Source organism: Mastigoproctus giganteus, chromosome 12, assembly GCF_048544385.1.
Source record: "Mastigoproctus giganteus isolate SK-2022 chromosome 12, ASM4854438v1, whole genome shotgun sequence".
NCBI classification, from domain to species: domain Eukaryota; kingdom Metazoa; phylum Arthropoda; class Arachnida; order Uropygi; family Thelyphonidae; genus Mastigoproctus; species Mastigoproctus giganteus.
The window spans coordinates 126,412,465-126,433,564 of NC_143586.1; the positions used below are offsets into that span (position 1 = coordinate 126,412,465).

The 21,100-nt window shown below is 37.4% G+C and overlaps 1 protein-coding gene across 1 annotated transcript in view; it reads right to left on the reverse strand.

Annotated features, from left to right (window-relative positions):
• Positions 1-2,415: 2,415 nt before the first annotated feature.
• Positions 2,416-21,100, reverse strand: part of UbcE2M (NEDD8-conjugating enzyme UbcE2M) — a 125,683-nt gene continuing 106,998 nt past the window's right edge. The window contains exon 5 of the mRNA XM_090386794.1: positions 2,416-2,771. Within this exon, the coding sequence (XP_090242920.1) occupies positions 2,631-2,771 (141 nt within the window). The 3' untranslated portion in view covers positions 2,416-2,630. The remainder of the gene's footprint in view (positions 2,772-21,100) is intronic.

Genomic DNA, 21,100 nt, shown 5'->3' on the forward strand with positions numbered 1-21,100 from the left:
TTAAAATTCTTTGCACAGAATATTACAACCAACACAGCATTGGATCAACATCTTCAAAAATCTGGTTTTTACAAAAATCGTTCAACATCTTCAGCTCCAGGAAAGTCAATACTCTCCTATTCATGCGGCAGCTAATCAAATAGTTGTTGGGATTCCATCTATGTAGATGATACATGCCAGCTTCTCCAAATAAACTACTTTCCTGCCTCGGCATCTTAGCTCAGCAACAGCACCGAACACCTGCCAGATGTTTCTAGGGTGTCTGATTAATCTGATTACATTTAATGTTCTGTTCGCTTTCAGAATGGGTCAACGGAAGTGATCTAGACTCCAACACAAAGAGGAATCTGGAGAAATGCTTGATTAAAAGCTAAAAGGAAATTCAATCCTCTTAAATATGCTTCAGCCACAACAGCTCTTAGTGACGTCTATGTTTTCCACAGAAGATGTTTCATCTACTACTTCATCCCAACCTAACTCCCAGAAACAAACAAAAGGCAATAACGCTAAGTCAAGTGAGGAGTAAACAGATTCCTTCAGTATTCCACTCACTTTTAGTGAAGATCAGCAATCATCACTTGCAACCAAAGCTCCAGACCTGAGGTACTGCACCATTCTGCATGTACAAGTTATAATCAAGTTGTTTTGGTCTAAAACTATATTTGTGATATGTTCATTCCTTTCTATCTGATCTCCTGTGACACATAATCAGTGTTATTTTTCAAACTTTCTCCGCTGTGCAGAAAAAGGAGTGAGGAAATAACAAACATTTGGACTCTCCTGAGTCCAAAACGTTCCCATAAATTTTTTCTTTTATCAGTAGCAAATTTTAAAGGTAATACTACCTTTAACATGGAAATAGCATGTAGTAATAACTTTGACAAGCATTTAATTTAAATTATTGGGCTCACATCATGTCTTCCAGAACTAATCAAAATTATTATTTTATTTTATTATTTTTTTTTTTATTAAGCAACCATGCTCAAGTTAAAAAAAGTGAATTCTAGATTTGGGAAAACATGATAATATGACGTTATAAATAAGAAATAACTATGGCAGAATTTCTAGTAGAAATGAAAAGGAAAAGAAGGATAGACTGAATGAAACAGTTTTGATTTGTATTTATGTAACTTGTTTCATTCCTTTCTTTACTTTTATTCTTTTATAGTTTTTTTTTTTTTTTTAATTCCCTAACATGTAGACACAGTTAATCTCTTAAAAAATAGTAAAAATTTTATTTGTAATCATTCAACAATAATTTCATGAAGGTAAAGTGCAAATTTATGGTATATTTCTCATGACAATGAGATAATAATCCATATATTACATGCATTTTTGTTGTAAAATCTTTAAAAGGCCATTTAAAAAGATTCTTTGCTAAACAAAAATCACAATTTCATTAACTTATCAATTATAATGTGTGATCTAACTCTACTTTTGAAACACTGTTCTGATTACTTATTATTGGCAATAAAGATTACCCTAATTTTGAATAATCACCAAAATATTCTCTTGGTTTTAATGAAAGTCAGCTTAAGTAATAGAGGATATATTATATTTTGACCCCTTGTTTAGAGTATATTCTTGTAAAAATTACTAAAATAATAATGATGCATTATTATTTTTAGTTTGCTGCCTCTCAAAATATATCGCTATTATATTTAGGTATATAAGAAACTAAAAATATTAGTTTAGTAAGAATAATATTCCGGCAAGAAATTTAAAACTGACATCATTATTGATACATATACACACATAATAGGGGTATAAAATGAGCAATAATAATAATAATTAAAAAAAAAAAAAATTTTTTTTTTTTTTTTTTTAATTTCCCATTATTGTTAGATATTCAGATTTACACAACAGCATAATAATTTTTTTTTTTTTTTTTGAAATGCAAGAAATTTATTTTATAATTAGGAACTATAAAAATGTCTTGTGCAAACTTAATCATGTAATTGTAATTTAATTCTGACTGACATGTTAAAGCAAGAATTCAATACAACAAAAGTAACAGATTTCAGAAAGATAAGTATTTAATAAATAAGGCAAATAAGACCTTAGGGCATACAGCTTTTTAATACAGTTGTTACCATTTTATATTGTATCGACTATATAACTGAGACAGCCAGTTTAATATTTACTAATCCATGGCCAGAATTTATGCAACCTGCTAATAAAAGAAAGTATGAGAGAGGGAGAAAATGAGACACCGAGAGAATGATGAATATAATATCTATAAATATTAATTAACAGATGAATATAATAAGCTCTAACTGTTTGCTTGTATTGGTAGGGCTAAATTTGTATATTACATTAATTTCAAATTTCATTAAAGCTAACTATAAAATGTGAATTTTAGTCCAATACTGGTTGCATAAGAAGCACTCATACCTCTATTTCTCTCTCTCTCTCTCTTTTTTTTTTTTTTTTTTTATTTCTTTGGGTAACACTAAAAATGAAACCATGGTGGAAACCATAAATAGGTGCAAAGCCCACCAGTAGCTAAGTTAGGCAAGGTTTGGAAGAACATCCTTCCTTTGCATCACATGAATGTAACAGTCTCTCACAAGTTGTGTTTAGAAGCAGGTAAACACAGTCCACCCTAAGACTTGGCTGTTATACTTTCACTACTTTAAACAACGTTCAAAGTAGATTGAGCCCACATAACCTCCAAGCATTGCTTTCTTCACATTTTGTTCAAACAGCCGCCGATTACTCTGGAGCACCTCTGCAGCTTCCTTATTTAGTGGATCTTCAGGATTAGGTTCCTGAAATATAGAAGGTAAATAATATAAGCAACCCACCAACATATAACAGGTAAGAAATGAACAGAACTAATATGCTGCAATGCACTGATGTACAAAAGCAAAACAATGCAAATTTTAATGAATTTTTTTAAATTAGGAACTATAAAAATGTCTTGTGTAAACTTAATCATGTAATTGTAATTTAATTCTGACTGACATGTTAAAGCAAGAATTCAATACACCAGATTCCCAGATCTAGTAACCTAGGTGCAGTTGATGCCATAAATTTTAATAAATACAGTTGGCCACCATCTGGCAACTAGGAATAGAATGGTGCCAGCATCACTCGGGCTCTGAGGATCTACTGAACTTTTTGGTGAATTTTCAATATGGAAGCATAGATATTGTATAACATAAAGGCGGGATAAGAAGCTTCAGGACTAAATTTGTATTTAAAACAAATGTATTATTTACTTGCACATTTGTTTTAGCTGCCACAACGTCTACTTAAACCAAAATTTGTCACCTTTAGTTTGTGAAAAAAATAAAATCACACTTTTTATTTACCCAGAAGTCAGGTAAATAAGGAAAATGTTATAAAATGTTTACAGTGTTTGGGAACATATTCTGAAAGGAGCATTATCATGTGGTAATTTCCAATTTTTCCTTGCCCACAGTCAGGTCTGACCCACTGGGGCTACTCAGATGGTCCCATCTGTGAAATTCGATGAATCTGGAGTATCGGTAAAGTTATAAATTACTGACATCATAGGAATATCAGAAACACTACATCACTCTGAGATAGGAAGTACAGAATTTGAGTATGGTAGTACAATGTATAGAGGTATGTTTCTAGTTAAGAAGCACATGGATTCTAAATTAGTACAAATTGAAGGCAGTTTAATACAGTTGGGAAGGATGTTATGTGGTTATTTTCCATTAAGATTATTACTATATTTAATACCACTCATATACCAAGTGAAATTAATAATATAGTTTATTAAGCTATTTGCCTAAACTACTATACATTAAGGTGATGATGTCAGGCATCTTACCAATGCCCATTATCAGACCATAGAAAGGGTTACAAATTTGAATATATAACAATATTATAATTAATGTTACAATTACAATCGATTCCGGTTATTTGGGACACAATGCTAGTGCATTTCAGCCTGATTAAGCGGCTGCCCCAATTATCCGAAGTTTCACGTAAATAGTTAAAAATACAGTGGGCCCCTGGTTTACAATTGGTTCACTGTACAACCAAATCACATTACGATGGACTCACTATAGTAAAGTACCGTTCACTATATGATGTGTAATAAGCACCGGTTATTGTGATCATGTTTGTGAATTGAATTTTAATTGTTAAACAGTGATTCTAATTAGCAAAAATAGGAGGAATATTATCCACAGTCTATAAAAGTAATAATATATCAAGCACAAATTTACCCTTTATTACCGTACCAATAAAATATTAAATGATAGGTAAAAATCAAAAGAATATACGTGATAATTGGAATAATTAATATGTACTGTAATATGTACATACTAACTAGTTGACATTTCTGTTCACTGACATTTGTGGGTGAAGGTTAAAATTTAAAACAGTAAAAAGATAAGCAATCAATAACAAAGAACACAGATTGTAAGCAACACGATATGTGCAAGTGAGAACAAAGTAACAAGTTACGAAGCTTTAAAAATAGGAATGAAGAGAAGATTCTGAAAATTAATTTTTTATATGATTGAAGAATTCATGGAAGGGTAAACACATTTCACCATAATAACCCACAGAATTCCAGCTGTCAGTATTATTGCAAATTCAATAAGATAAGATCGAGTTTACTATTTGTTTATGATAGATTGCACTAACAGAAGGCGTCTCCATAGTTAGGCAGGCAGGAGTGGCAGTGCGTTTCTTGATTAGACCGGGGTTCAAGCCCATGACCACCAAATACAGAGGATGCGAAAAGGTCAGGGAATGACCACCACATATCCCCGGAGCAATATGGCCTTAGTTACTAATGCTCCTACAAACCAAATAACAAAAACAAAAAAAAAAACCAGCACTAACAGAAAAGCCCGCTAAACAGGTGACTGCTAATTGGTTTATGGTTATGACCTCCAGAAATCCGCCCAAACCATGAGATACGGTCAGAGACAATCGTAGGGTAATCTCCAGTGCTGCAGTCTCCTGCCCCGATTAAACGGCATGTTGTCCCAATTAAGCGAAGTAAACCCTGGCTATTTTCTCAAATGGGTTCTTTTCTTTAAGATTTGGCCCAAATAAACTGCCCCGATTAACCGGTGGCCCAAATAACCAGAATCCACTGTATACAATTCTAAAGCATTAAGTTTGAATTACTGTTACAATAGAAACCAGATATTAAATTCTTACCTGCTGACAGACTCCTCTTGCCGATGCTCCCAGACATGGACATGTGTTTTTGTAAGGGGGCTCCTAGAACGTTAGTTCAACTCTGCCTCTTAACTCTGTGAAGAACAGAATCAACTATAAAGGGCCAGAAATGTGTTGGCGAGGTGTGTGTGTGCATTGTGTGTGTTCTGTTGTTCTGTTCGGGTATCTTGGCTACCCAGAAGTATCAATCACCTGGAGAGATGATTCTGGGTTGTTGTTGTTATTTGGTTTTTAGGAGCATTAGCAACTATGGCCATATTGCTCCAGGGATATGCGGTGGTCATTCCCTGACCTTTCCACATCCTCTGTATTTGGTGGTCATGGGCCCCTGTAGTAGGGTGAACAGGAGAGGGTGTATATTGGAATACTGAAAAATTATCTGTAAATCACGGTGGGGTTGCCATAGGTTGACTGGGACCATCTTAATTACAATAGAACCCCGTTAATCTGGACTTGACAAGACTGAAATCGGTCCAGATTAACCGGAAGCTATCTTTAACATACCAGTTTTTATATTAAATTAATAAAACAATATTTTAAAGTAAAAATTATAAAAAGTAAAAGAATATAGTAAGTAAACAAAATACTATACAAAGCAATAAAGTTTTAATGTAGAACATTATATTGCACAAAATTAAATACAAAAATATTACAACACAAACAAATAACTATTTTTGAGAAGTTTACTTGAAATAATCTTTGATTTTTTTTGCTTTAATTTTGAAATTCACTTAAGGGCCACACAATCTCGCATATGCTTCAAGGTCAGAAGCTCACCAGCTGATATGTCATCCTGCCTCTCAAAATAAATCAATAGCTTCTCCAGCATTCGACACCTCCGTAGCCAGGTGGGAAGGAGCAGCAGTGCGTAGCACACGCTTCTTGATTAGACCGGGGTTCAAGCCCGTTACCTCCAAATACGGAGGATGCGGAAAGGTCGGGGAATGACCACCGCATATCCCGGAGCAATATGGCCTTAGTTGCTAATGCTCCTAAAAACCAAATAACTAACTAACTCAAGCATTCCGGTTGCTTCAGTGTGACTCGCACCAGTTGTTTCCTCACACACTTCATCATCGGAGTTGTCGTCTTCATTAACTTGCAACAATGATGAATCCACATGCTTGCACAATGTCTTCCTCAGTGAGGCTCTCATGTCTTAGATCATTATCACACATTATCCATGGGTCAATGTCTTCATTTGTTACATCTGAACAACCCCCAAAATGTTGAAATAACTGAACAAAATCATTATCATCCTCGTCATCATCAGGATCCAAAGAAATATCCATTTTCTCCTCAGATCTTTCCATTGGAACATCAGGCCAAAATTTTTTCCAGTACTTCATAAGGGTAGTCTTGTCAATTTATTCCCAAGCTTCAGCAGAAAAACAAATGACTGACTTTATGTTGATATTTTTAAGAAAGTCCATAAAGTTTGATTTTTCAAGCACCTCTTGTTGTTCTAATAGTGAGATTATCAACTTCTTTCTGTACCATTGCTTCACAGCCTCTATAACTCCTTGATCCATAGGCTGGGAAAAATTTTACAAAGACATTGTCAGATCTCAGTTGTTCTTCTGCTGGGTAGGTTAGGGCATTATCAAAATTAAAACTGAATAAAACCGCTTTTTCTTCCAGTCCTTGATTCCTTAAATATTTTTTTAACTAAGGGAACAAATGAGATGAAAAAAAACCAATCTTTAAAAAGATCTGGGATCATCCAAGCTGATTTTTGTGATGTGTACTTAGCTGAGAGGGCATTTTTAGTTCACATTTTTAAGAGCACAGGGTTTAGCAGATTTTCCTATGACTAACAGTGACAACTTTAAATTCCCGGACGTGTTACTGCACAAGAACAATGTCACTCTTTCCTTACTTGATTTATGTCCTTTAGCTGAAGAGTCAAGTTTTGAGGAAAGTGTTTTTTTGGATAATATTTTGAAAAATAAACCAGTCTCGTCAGCATTAAAAATTTGGGATGGAACTAAACTTTCTTTGCTAATAAACTTGAGAAACTGTACTTTAAATTCTTCGCTTGCAACACAATCACCAGAAAGAATTTCACCTGTAATTCCGAGCTATCGGATTCCATGATGCTCCTTCCACCTTGATAACCATCCCAAACTCACAGTAAAAGATGGGTCACTTCCTAACTTTTCGTTAAGGCTAAGAGCCCTTGATTGAAGAATTGGACCCCTTGTGCTTGTTCTTGTTCAAGGATTGAACCCCTTGCTCTTGTTCTTGACAAAACCAAATGTATAAAGCCTCATCCAAATTTTCAATCTTTGTCTGTTTAATGGTAGCTCTATTTCCTAAGCTGTCTTTTGGCCACATTTTTGCACAAAAGTTTTTGATTGCTTTCCTATTTTTTTTCCAATCGGAAACAGTTTCTTTATCAAGAGCGATCTTTTTTAAACTTTCCCCTGATGCAAAAAAGCGAGTTCAGTTTTTGTTTTATCGACACGGTAACACTTTCTTTTTGTTGCCATCTTCTGTTAACCCAAAACCACAAAAAAAAAAAACAAGTAAAAATAAAAACACTAAAAACACTCTTCTTATTTACAATGATGTCATTAATATAAACTTAGCTAGGTGAGCTCATGCTTGTAAATATATCGTACAATTTGTAGAAACCACTCATAAGTCAGCTATTTTTATAATTCCTTCCATATATTTTTTTGATAGAATTTTTCTCCCAATGGAAAATCCAGTCTGGATTAACAGAAAGTCCAGACCACTGGGATCCAGATTAACAGGGTTCTACTGTAATAAATGTAAACAGCCTGAGAAACTCTACATCCACCATCAATCCACAAAATGAATTTGCCAGGCTCACAACTAATTGGCTACAAAAAATACAGGATAGCTTGCTCAAATTCAACCATGATGAGTGAGAGAACTCTCAGTTCTCTTATTCAACTGCCAAAGCCTGCAGAGACATCACACCAACCTCACCAACACTGTCACACAGCAATGCAAAATCTTGCTGCTAATGCTCCTAAAAACCAAATAACATCAGGACTTGCACATGCAAGTTATACCTAGGGTTGCTAACAGTCTCACCATCATGAAGGTGCAAGTATACCTCATGTACTATCTGTACACCATATCTTTTGCATAGCCCCCCTGAGAAAAGACTAGTAGGGTGATGCCTGGTGAATGTGCTGGTCAATGTATTGAGCGATCACATCCAATCCAATAACTTGGAAAATGCCTAGTAAGCAAACTTCACACTGTGCAGGCCCAACCTTGCTGGAAAAAGATATTAGGTTGAAGTTCTAGTTGTGGGAAGGGGTAAATCTCAAGCATATTCAAGTAAGAGTTTGCATTCACAGTCTGTTCATGAAAAAAGAAAGGGCCAATTACGTGATTGTGAAGAACTCCACACCAAACATTCAACTTTTCACTGTTCTATTCCAATTCCTACACAACACAGGTTTTTTGAGCCAAAATTTGAACATCATGCTTATTCACCATTACCAAAACATGGAATGTGGATTCATCAGAAAACACAATCCATTTAAGAAAATTGTTGTTGCTATCCACACAGTGAAGCATTTATGGATAGCAACGTACATGCTTCACTGTATGGATAACATGAATTCAAAATGAACTTTAAATGCATAGAGCTTTAAATGTTTGCACAGGTCTCTGTGAAAATAGTTGACTTTGGTACCTTAAGCTCCCTGGAGGCAGTTATGAATGATCTGGAAGGGCTCCTAGCAAACATTCCTTGCACTTAGCATTAGCATTAGCATTAGTAGAGGCATATGATGCAAGAAAGCAAGCTTATTCAGCATCAGCCAAAAAAAAAAAAAAAAAAAAAAAACCCACTCCCATTTCACCCCTCCGTTCGTTCGAAATACCTGTCCAGTTGAGCTTTAAATTTGTTTAGGCTATCAACTTCAACAACAAGTGATGGAAGTCGGTTCCACCAACCAACCACCCGCTGGCCAAAGGCAAATTTCCGCACATCTATCCGACATCCGTCCTTCCTCAATTTGAATTTATGCCCTCTGAGGTGATTATTCTGAGCAAGATGAAGAATCCCATTGGCATTGAGCATGCTCAAACCATTCAAAGCCTTATACACCTCTATCAGATCACCTCGCCGGTGCCTAGTCTCCAGACTCTGTAATTTGCAAAACTTAAGCCTTTCTTCGTAAGAGAAACCCTTTGTTCCATTCACTAATCTTGTTGCCCTTCTCTGTACCCGTTCCAGCAGCTCTACATCCTTCTTGAAATGAGGCCTCCAGACCTGTATACAGTACTCAAGATGTGGCCTAACCATTGCCTTATGCAAGGGAATAATCACCTCCTTATCCCTGCTAGAAAAATTCCTGTATATCATTGACAAGACACCATGAGCTACTCTTGCAGCTCGTCTGCACTGCTCAGAGAACTTCATATCTGCCTGCACAATTACCCCCAGGTCCTTTTCATCCTCCACCACTGTCAGTGTAGTACCGCAGAGTTGATACGTTGCTCTGGGGTTACTGTTTCCCATATGTAGTACTTTACATTTGTCAATGTTAAACTTCATTTGCCACCTCTCAGCCCATCTGTTCAACCTTTCCAGATCCTGTTGCAGCAGCATAGCATCATTAGTGTCCTTAACAACCCTGCCAACCTTTGTATCATCTGCAAACTTGGACATTAAACTTGATATCCTATCATCAATATCATTCATAAACACCGAAAACAACAACGGACCCAACACTGAACCCTGAGGAACTCCACTAATAACATTAGTCCACGTTGAGCAGTGTCCATTAATTACCACTCTCTGTCTTCTGCCACTCAACCATCCCCTTATCCATAGCAGCAATTTGCTTCCAATGCCACACTGCTCCAATTTGTGCAGCAGTCTTCCATGTGCAACAGTATCAAAAGCCTTTCTAAGATCCAAATATATAATATCAAAGTTATTCCCTGCATCCAGTTCTTTTGTGACTACATCATAGTATCCAATCAAATTGGTCAGGCAAGACCTGCCCTTAACAAAACCATGCTGCGTCTGAGCTATAACTGAATTCTTGTCTAGATGATCCTGCAGTGCTTCTTTAACCAGTGCCTCCATTAATTTACCTGGAACAGAAGTTAAACTAACAGGTCTATAATTACTTGTGTCAGCCTTTGATCCTCCTTTGTGAATTGGGGTTACATTTGCACTTCTCCAGTCTATGGGTACCTCCCCTGAGTCCAAAGAAGCTCTCATAATTATGGCTAGGGGTTTGCTTACTTCCTTTGCTGCCTCGTTTAATATAACTGGATAGATCCCATCCACCCCAGGTGCCTTTTTTATGTTTATCCTCAACAATCTCTCCTCCACTTTCCTCTCAGTTATTACAAAATCATCCAGCTCACTGCCAATGTTTACTTTACCTACATCATTCTCCTTCCTGAATAACTCCTCATGCGTGAATGTAGATGCAAAATACTCGTTTAGATTGTTAGCCACCTGAGTAGGATCCTCAACTGTTGAACCATCAATATCCAGTGGACCAATCTGATTCATCCCTTTCCTTCTCGAGTTTAAATATGTAAAGAACTCTTTTCTGTTTTTCTTTGCATCCTTTGCCAAGGATTTTTCGTAGTCTGCTTTTGCCTGCCTAATCTCCTTTGTGACTTGGTTACAGACCAACTTATATCTATCATAGGCTTCCATGTCACCCATTAATTTGTATGTATCCCATGCATTTTTCTTCTCTGCCACATGTCTCATTAGTTCATCTGACAACCATTTAGGCCTAAACCTTGAACAATATTTCTTAGTTGGTATGTAAAGCCTGGTAGCCTCCAAGATTAGTTCCTTGAATGCTTCCCATTTTGAGTTTGCTGTTGGTAACATCATCAGTTGGTCCCACTGTATAGAATTTAAATACTGTCTCAGACCATCATAGTCGCCTTTACGAAAACAAAAACCCTTCCCTTTACCTCTGATGGTACTTACCTCCTTGAGTAAATCCCACTTCAACACACTGTGATCACTGCCACCTAGTGGTTCATTTATCTGCAGGTTCTTAATGCATGAAGAATCACTACTGATAATCAGATCAAGAGTATTGCTCCCTCTTGTTGCCTCACGAACATGCTGATGTAGAAAACAATCATCCAATAAATCCACAAAAGCCTTGCTGGTGTGCGAGTGACCAACCCACAAATTCCAGTCACTATCTGGGAAATCAAAATCCCCCATTATAAGACTCTCTGATTTACTGGCCCACTCTATTTCCCTGTACAATATCTTATTATACTCATCAGAGTCATTAGACCTATAGCACACTCCTACTCTCAATTTTGATTTCCCTATGCTTATGTCACACCAAACTGACTCGACACTGCCCTGTCCATCGATGTCGACTGGCTTCACTTCCTTGGACTTTATGTGTTTCTTAATTAATAGCATAACCCCTCCTCCCCTGTCTATCCTTTCTATACACATTGTATTCCCCAAATTCCAGTTCCGCATTACTTATATCTGTGTGACACCACGTCTCTGATATCCCAACAATATCTGCCTTTGATGTTTTGAGCAATACCTCAAATTCATCAAATTTATTTACCAAACTCCTAGCATTGGTGTACACGCAGGTATACATGCACCTGTTTCTATTCTTAGCTACCCTAACACAACCCATGTGTTTACTTGTACCGCAATGACTCCCAGCAGTCTCTGAAATATCCTGCATCTTGTTTTTCAGGCTTCTGCTCATTTCAATAGAAGCAGTGCAAGAATCACTTCCACCTCTGCCAGTGGCTACTGTTAATCTATTAGTCCTTGTATCCCCCCCAACTAGCAGTTTTCCGACCCACCTAACACTGCCTCGACAGCATCAGCAAAAATTCTTGCACCCTTTCTATTTAAGTGTATCCCATCCCTGTAGAAGCAATCTCTCCTGTTAACAAGTACAGTCCAGGCTGAAAAAAATTCTACCCCTTGAGCCTTGCACAATCCCTCCAGGGCCGAATTGATCGACAAGGCTCTCATCATATACTCCCTCCTATCGTGTCTGGGCAGAATTGCAGACACTTTCAAATTCAACCCTAATTCTCGGCTTTTTTTCAACAGTGACCTGTACTTGCTAAGTAATTCTGCCGGTCTCCTACTCTTAATATCATTAGTGCCAACGTGTACAACTATATCACCTTTTGTGCCCTTAAAAGATGATATCCGCTCTACAACGTCATCAACCTTTGCCCTTGGCCGACATACCCTGGTCCTATTCCACCTATCCTTTTTACAAAGCATGTTCCCCGTTTCCCTGACAATAGAGTCACCAACAACTACTAGTTCCTTTGGGACCAGCGCATTCTGCCTTGGGGTTTGCCGTTGTGTTGCGCGATGACCAAGTGCAAGCTCTGGCATTGGTGTGGGCAGCTGAGAGCTTGATGTGCCCCTCAATTTAGTTCCTTCAAAGCCATCCACCCTGTCCTTCAAGCTGTCATAAAGGCCCATAACAACGCTGAGTTGTCGCCTGATTTCCGTGCACTCCTTACATCATGCACACACAAAGACATCCCCCGTGGCAGTATCATGTCCCGTACCCGACTGCTCTGCAAACATCAAGCAAACAGTGCATTTTAAAAGACTGTGATTCAGAGGGCAACTGCCCCCTTCAGTTCTCCCCTGAACCACAGCACTCCCATTTTCTTGAGCCTTTTGCTTTGCTGCTCTGGTCAGAGTCATGATTCCGATTTAATTCAATAAAATTTCAAAACAAAAATTAAATCCTTAAGTTATATCCCAAAACAGTTATGTTATATTATTATTTTTTTTTTTTTCGGTATCTAGTGTTTTCTACGAGTTCCCTTTATACAACTTCCGTATCACGTGTACCACTATAGTTATGTATTAATTATTTGTTACGATTAAGTCGTTATATATATATAGAGTTAAAAATACAATTTAATTTACAATAAAGTTTATCAAGATTAATAGATTTACTGATTAATTGACAATATTATATTATGCACTATACTACACTAAGCTTATGCTATCGTGTAAAATGGCGGGAATTCACGAACGGTACTTCTACGGACTCGTAAGTATTGATTAGCATCCAAATCTCGCTATCTCAATTTAGAATAAAATAAGGATCCTGACTAGGTCTATAATCTACTTAGAAGATAAATTGATATAACAATTGGTTAATAAATCGACTAAATTTGGTTAAAAAAAAAGACCTCTCGTTCAATTTGTGACACGTGGATTTGATACCGTTACCGATACTAAGTAATATCTACAAAATCTCTGTCTAAGTTAAACTTTAAACTAAGTATCGTAACTAGGAATATAAAGCTACTCTAGAAAATAAGTTAATATGACAATTTAAACTAATAAATCAGGAAAAACTTCTCTGTTTCAAGAGCTTCAAGGAGCTACGTCCGCACAGGCTAACCTCGCACGCATCCACTTGTTCCACATCTTCAGCATTTGTGCTAGGACATCTATACCCTTTTTTGGGATCGACATTCCACATTTTCCATAAATTTTCAATGCCACTCACAAATGCTGGTATGAGATGGTGGTTGCTATGCTTTGATAATATCTTTGAGTTTGAATGTCAGATTTTACTCAGTGAACAATGGCGCACATTGATCTTTCTGTTGAGGAGACATCATTTTTACTTACACTACTCTTGTGTGTGTCAGAAGCACCACCTATAATCATGTATAATAGGTAAAAAAACTTTTACAGTTGTTCTATCGATGGCTATAAATTGTTTTTTAAAAACTTGTTTTTCTTTTTTTGTAATGAATTTATTAAGTTGTTCAGGTCTTTTTTGGGACACCCTGTATCTTCCTCTGATATATTCAGGAGCAATCATTTGGGATCACTCCTTTTGGCAAGTTCAAAGTATGATAAGAAGTACAATATGTAAAAACACTTTCCTCGTTATGTAAATTTGGCATGCAGAGATTTTTATATGATCAGGCAGGAAAAAAGTTCAACAAAATACTACTAGGTAAAACTATTGGTATCTGAATACTTGTAATAATACTTGTTTTATTGTAATATTGCTTAATTATTCCTAAAACATTAATTATTTGTAATTACAACATAATTATTTTCCGCACACATTACTTAAATATGGAGAAATGTCCTGATTCTTAGGCTTTAAACCTAATTTTTGTTGCAGCATCTATTCAATCTTTATATGGGTTATATCAGGATCACAGTAGGATCCACGATCTCACTGTGATCCTGTTGACAGCTCACAGGAATGAACCTATTTGTAACTATAGGAATCTGGATCAGCTATGTATAATCTTGCAACCTCTGCCAGCTTGTGACCGTAGGGAGTTTGAATAGTGCGCATGTTGAGACCACCTTACTTCAAGGAGATGGATATATTGTTGCTGTATGTATGCCATATCCATAATTTCATACATGTATCTCTCCAACACGTATGTCATATCCAATTCATACAACACGAAAAGATCTAAATCTCCAAAAATTTTCCTAATTCATTTTACAAATACATGTGGTCTCAGTTACAATCTCAATTACGTCCAAATTCCTAAACTGCACTTATTTTCTCTGAAAAAATCCCAATTAGTGGTTACTTCAACCACCATTCACACAGTTGCCCTAATTTTATCTTTACTATTCCTATCTAGTGGGAGACAGATGTGTTCAAAGCCGCTAAGTGGATTTTCTTATTTATTGATTTGAAATTATTGTTTTTCTAAAACTGTTGATTTAAATTTAGTACTATAGCATTATTTTGTGATTTTCTGATTAATCTGATGTATTTATTCTTTACTCGGCCTTGTAATTGCATAAAAAAAAAGTATCGGTAAGGGAATCAAATCCACGTGTTACAAGTTGCAGCTCCCTAACGAGAAGTTTTTTAGCCACATTTAGCCGCTTTATTGACCAATTGTTATATCATATTAATTTCTATAAGTAGCTTATAGACCTAGTAAGGATCATTAGTTTATACTGAATTGAGACAGCGAGATTTGGAAGTTAATTAATATTTAAGTGTCCGTAGATTTACTGTTCGTAATTTGCCGCCTTTGTTATACGATACGCTATATCCCGAACTAGATAGCGTTAGTAAGTATAGTATATAATATAATATTGTCAATTAATCAGTAAAATCTATTAATTTTGTTAAACTTCGTTGTCAATTAAATTGTACTTTTAACTAAATACATATAACGACTTAGATTACAAAAGTAACATAATTAATTAATACATAACTTGATACGGAAGTTATATAAAGGGAACTCGTAGATAATACTTGACACTGAAAAATATATACAGTGTTATAACTGTGTTGGGATACAACTTTAGGGTTATATCAGGACTAATGTACTGAAATTGAAATTTTATTAAAATTAAATCAAAATCATGACTCAGACCAGGGCAGCAAAGCAAAAGGCTCAAGCTAAAATGGGAGTGCTGTGGCTCAGAAGAGAACTGAGGGGGGGCAGTTGCCCTCTGAATCACAGCCTTTTAAAATGCACAGCTTCCATGATGTTTGTGGATCAATCGGGTATGGGACATGATATTGCCATGGGGACTGTCTTTGTGTGTGCGAGCGATGCAAGGAGTGTAAAGAAATCAGGCGACAACTCAGCGTTGTTATGGGCCTATATGAGAGCTTGAAGGACAGGGTGGATGGCTTTGAAGGAACTAAATTGAGGGGCACATCAAGCTCTCAGCTGCAAACATCAACGCCAGAGCTTGCACTTGGTCATCACACAACACAGCGGCAACCCCGAAGGCAGAATACACTGGTCCCACAGGAACTAGTAGTTGTTGGTGACTCTATTGTCAGGGAAATGGGGAACATGCTTTGTAAAAAGGATAGGTGGAACAGGACCAGGGTATGTCTGCCAAGGGCAAAGTTTGATGACGTTGTAGAGCGGATATCATCTTTTAAAGGCACAAAAGGTGATATAGTTGTACAGGTTGGCACAAATGATATTAAGAGTAGGAGACCGGTAGAATTACTTAACAAGTACAGATCACTGTTGAAAAAAAGCTGTGAATTAGGGTTGAATTTGAAAGTGTCTGCAATTCTGCCCAGACACGATAGGAGGGAGTATATGATGAGAGCCCTGTCGATCAATTCGGCCCCGGAACGATTGTGCAGGGCTCAAGGGGTAGAATTTTTTTCAGCCTGGTCTGTACTTGTTAACAGGAGAGACTGCTTCTACAGGGATGGGATACACTTAAATAGAAAGGGTGCAAGAATATTTGCTGATGCTATCGAGGCAGTGTTAGGTGGGTCGGAAAACTGCTAGATTGGGGGGATACAAGGACTAATAGATTAACAGTAGCCACTGGCAGAGGTGAAAGAGATTCTTGCACTGCTTCTATTGGAATGAGCAGAAGCCTAAAAAACAAGATGCAGGATATTTCAGAGACTGCTGGGAGTCATTGCGGTATAAGTAAACACATGGGTTGTGTAGGGAGCTAAGAATAGAAACAGGTGCATGTATACTTGCGTGTACACCAATGCTAGAAGTTTAGTAAATAAATTTGATGAATTTGAGGTATTGCTCAAAACATCAAAGGCAGATATTGTTGGGATATCAGAGACGTGGTGTCACACAGATGTAAGGAATGAAAAACTGGAATTTGGGGAGTACAACGTCTACAGAAAGGATAGACAGGATAGGAAGGGAGGAGGTGTTATGCTATTAGTTAAGAAACACATAAAATCCAAGGAAGTGAAGCCAGTCGACATCACTGGACAGTGCAGTGTCGAGTCAGTTTGGTGTGACATAAGCATTGGGAGATCAAAATTGAGGGTAGGAGTGTGCTATAGGCCTAATGACTCTGACGAGTATAATAAGAAACTGTGCACGGAAATAGAGTGGGCCAGTAAATCAGACAGTCTTATAATGGGGGATTTTAATTTCCCAGATATTAACTGGAATTTTGGGGCTAGTCACTCACACACTAGCAAGGCTTTTGTAGATTTACTGGATGATTATTTTCTACATCAGCATGTTTGGAAGGCAACTAGAGGGAGTAATACTCTTGATTTGATTATCAGTAGTGATTCTTCATGCATTAAGAATCTGCAGATAAATGAACCACTAGGTGGCAGTGTGCTGAAGTGGGATTTACACAAAGAGGTAACTACCATTAGGGGTAAAGGGAAGGGTTACTGCTTTCATAAAGGCAACTGCGATGGACTGAGACAGTATTTAAATTCTATACAGTGGGACCAACTGATGATGTTACCAACAGCAAATTCAAAATGGGAAGCATTCAAAGAACTTATCTTGGAAGCTACTAGGCTTTACATACCAAGAAATATTGTTCAAGGTTTAGGCCTAAATGGATGTCAGATGAACTAATGAGACATATGACAGAGAAGAAAAATGCATGGGATACATATAAATTAACACGTGACACAGAAGCCTATGATAGATACAAGTTGATCTGTAACCAAGTTACAAAGGAGGTTAGGCAGGCAAAGGCAGATTACGAGAAATCTTTGGAAAGGGATGCAAAAAAAACAGCAAAGAGTTCTTTACTTATGTAAACTATACAAGGAAGGGGATGAATCAGATTGGTCCACTTGATATCGACGGGTCAACTGTTGATGATCCTGCTCAGGTAGCTAACAAACTAAATGAATATTTTGCATCGACATTCACACATGAGGAGTTATTCAGCAAGGGGAATGCCAGAGGTGTATTCAAGTCTGGCATTCCAGTAAGCTAGATAATCTTGTAATAACTGAGAGTAAAGTGGAGGAGAAATTGTTGAAGATAAACACAAGAAAGGCACCTGGGGTGGATGGGATCTATCCAGTTATACTAAAGGAAGCAGCAAAGGAAGTAAGCAAACCCTTAGCCATAATTATGAGAGCTTCCTTGGACTCAGGGGAGGTGCCCACAGACTGGAGATGTGCAAATGTGACCCCAATTCACAAAGAAAGATCAAAGGCTGACACAAATAATTATAGACCTGTGGTTTAACTTCTGTTCCGGGAAAATTAATGGAGGTACTGGTTAAAGAAGCACTGCAGGATCATCTAGACAAGACTTCAGTTATAGCTCAGACACAGCATGGGTTTGTTGGTTTTTTTAGGAGCATTAGCAACTAACGCCATATTGCTCCGGGAAATGCGGTGGCCATTCCCTGACCTTTCCGCATCTTCTGTATTTGGTGGTGACGGGCTCGAACCCCAGTCTAATCAAGAAGCGTGTGCTACGCACTACTGCTCCTTCCCACCTGGATACGGAGGTTGCCCCCCTCATGGGGTTGTAAAGGGAAAGTCTTGTCTGACCAATTTAATTGGATACTATGATGTAGTCACAAAGGAACTGGATGCAAAGAATAATTTTGATATCATATATTTGGATCTTAGAAAGGCTTTTGACACTTTGGCACATGGAAGACTGCTGCACAAATTGGATCAGTGTGGCATTGGAGGCAAACTGCTGCTATGGATAAAGGAATGGTTGAGTGGGAGAAGACAGAGTGGTAATCAATGGACACTGCTCTTCGTAGACTAATGTTATTAGTGGAGTTCCCCAGGGTTCAGTGTTGGGTCCAATGCTATGGATAAAGGGATGGTTGAGTGGGAGAAGACAGAGTGGTAATCAATGGACACTGCTCTTCGTAGACTAATGTTATTAGTGGAGTTCCCCAGGGTTCAGTGTTGGGTCCAATGTTGTTTTTTTAATTCATTAATGATATTGATAATGGTATATCAGGCTTAATGTCCAAGTTTGCAGAAGATAAGAAGGTCGGCAGGGTTGTTAATGACAGTACGCTGCTGCAACAGGGTCTAGAAAAAGTTGAGTAGATGGGCTGAGAGGTGGCAACTGAAGTTTAATGCTAACAAATGTAAAGTACTGCATATGGGAAGCAGTAACCCCACAGTAATGAATCAACTGTGTGGTATTATGTGAAAGAGGTAGAGAGTGAAAAGGACCTGGGTAGATGTGAAGTTTTCTGAGCAGTGCAGATGGTCTGCAAGAGTAGTCAATGGTGTCTTGTCAATGATATACAGGAATTTTTCTAGCAGGGATAAGTAGGTGATTATTCCCTTGTATAAGGCTATAGTCAGGCCACACCTTGGGTACTGTATACAGGTCTTGAGGCCTCATTTCAAAAAGGATGTAGAGCTGTTGGAACGAGTACAGAGAAGGGCAACAAGATTAGTGAATGGAACAAGGGGTTGCTTTTACGAAGAAAGGGTTAAGTTTTGCAAATTACAGTGTCTGGAAACTAGGCACCTGCGAAGCGATCTGATTGAGGTGTATAAAGCCTTGAATGGTTTGAGCATGCTCGATGCTGATGGGATTCTTCCTCTTGCTCAGAATAATCGCCTGAGAGGGCATAAATTCAAATTGAGGAAATACAGTTGTAGGACAGATGAGTGGAAGTTTGCCTTTAGCCAGCGGGTGGTTGATTACTGGACCAAACTTCTGGAGTGGGTGGATGAGTAAAATGAGAAGGGAGTGTGTGTGTGTGTGTGTGTTTTTTTTTTTTTTGGCTGATGCTATATAAGCTTGCTTTCTTGCATCATGTGCCCTTGCTAATTCTAATACAATTCTAGTATCTATTCTATTTCAGGTGGAGTAAGATCATATGCATCAAATGCAGCTATTTGTTAATAACAAATGGGTTCCTAAACCATTCGCATACAGATGTATCTCGATCTTAAAATAAAATGCGAATTCCTTCTGTAGATCAGTCACGTGATTAATAAGCACGTCTTTACTTTCTTCTATTTCATTTATAGGCAGGTATTTTTTTAATTGGAAAACAACAAAAATATTCTTGTGTAAGTTTATTATCCATAGCGCAAATTTTTTTCATAAATGCAGTCACTTCATCTCTCTAGATTAGAGTGATTACACTGATTTACCCAAAGTACCCAATTTTTCTAAAATATCTACTATATATATATTCAAGTTTCAGGAGGAAATTTTTGTTATAAAGTGAATTTGTTTCACCATTACTATTATCGTTAAGAAATATGGCAATTTCTTATTTTCGCTCAAACAGCCTTTGAAGTACTTTGGTATGAGAAAGCCAGCACGTTTCGCAATAACAAAGAAGGGTCCTACATCATTGCATGGTTAGCATTAGCATCAGCATTAGTAAAGAGACATGATGCATGAAAGTAAGCTTATATAGCATTAGCAAAAAAAAAAAAAAAAAAAAAAAACCTTCTAATTTCACCCACCCACTCGCTCCAAATGTTTGTCTAGTTCGGCCTTGAATCTATTTAAGCTGTCAACTTCTATAACGACCGATGGAAGTTTGTTCCAGCAATCAACCACCTGCTGGCTATAGGCAAACTTCCATACATCTATCCTAGAACTATCTTTCCTCAATTTGAATTTATATCCTCTCAGGCAATTATTCTGAGCAAGAGGAAGGATTCCATCAGCATTGAGCATGCTCAAACCATTCGATGCTTTATACACCTCAATTAGATCACCTCGCAGGTGCCTAGTCTCCAGACACTGTAATTTGCAAAACTTAAGCCTTTCTTCGTAAAAGCAACCCTTTGTTCTATTCACAAATCTCGTTGCCCTTCTCTGTACTCGTTCCAGCAACTCTACATCCTTCTTAAAATGTGGCCTCAAGACCTGTATACAATACTCAAGGTGTGGCCTTACCATTGCTTTATACAAGGGGATAATCACCTCCTTATCCCTGCTAGAAAAATTCCTGTATATCAAGTTAACAAGATACCATGAGCTGCTCTTGCAGACCGTCTGCACTGCTCAGAAAACTTCATATCTGCTTACAAAGTTACCCCCAGGCCCTTTTCATTCTCTATCGCCGTCATGCAGATCCACACAGTTGACATGTTACTCAGGAGTTACTGTTTCCCATATGCAATACTTTACACACTTGTCAATGTTAAACTTCAGTTGCCACCTCTCAGCCCATCTGCTGAACTTTTCTAGATCCTGTTGCAGG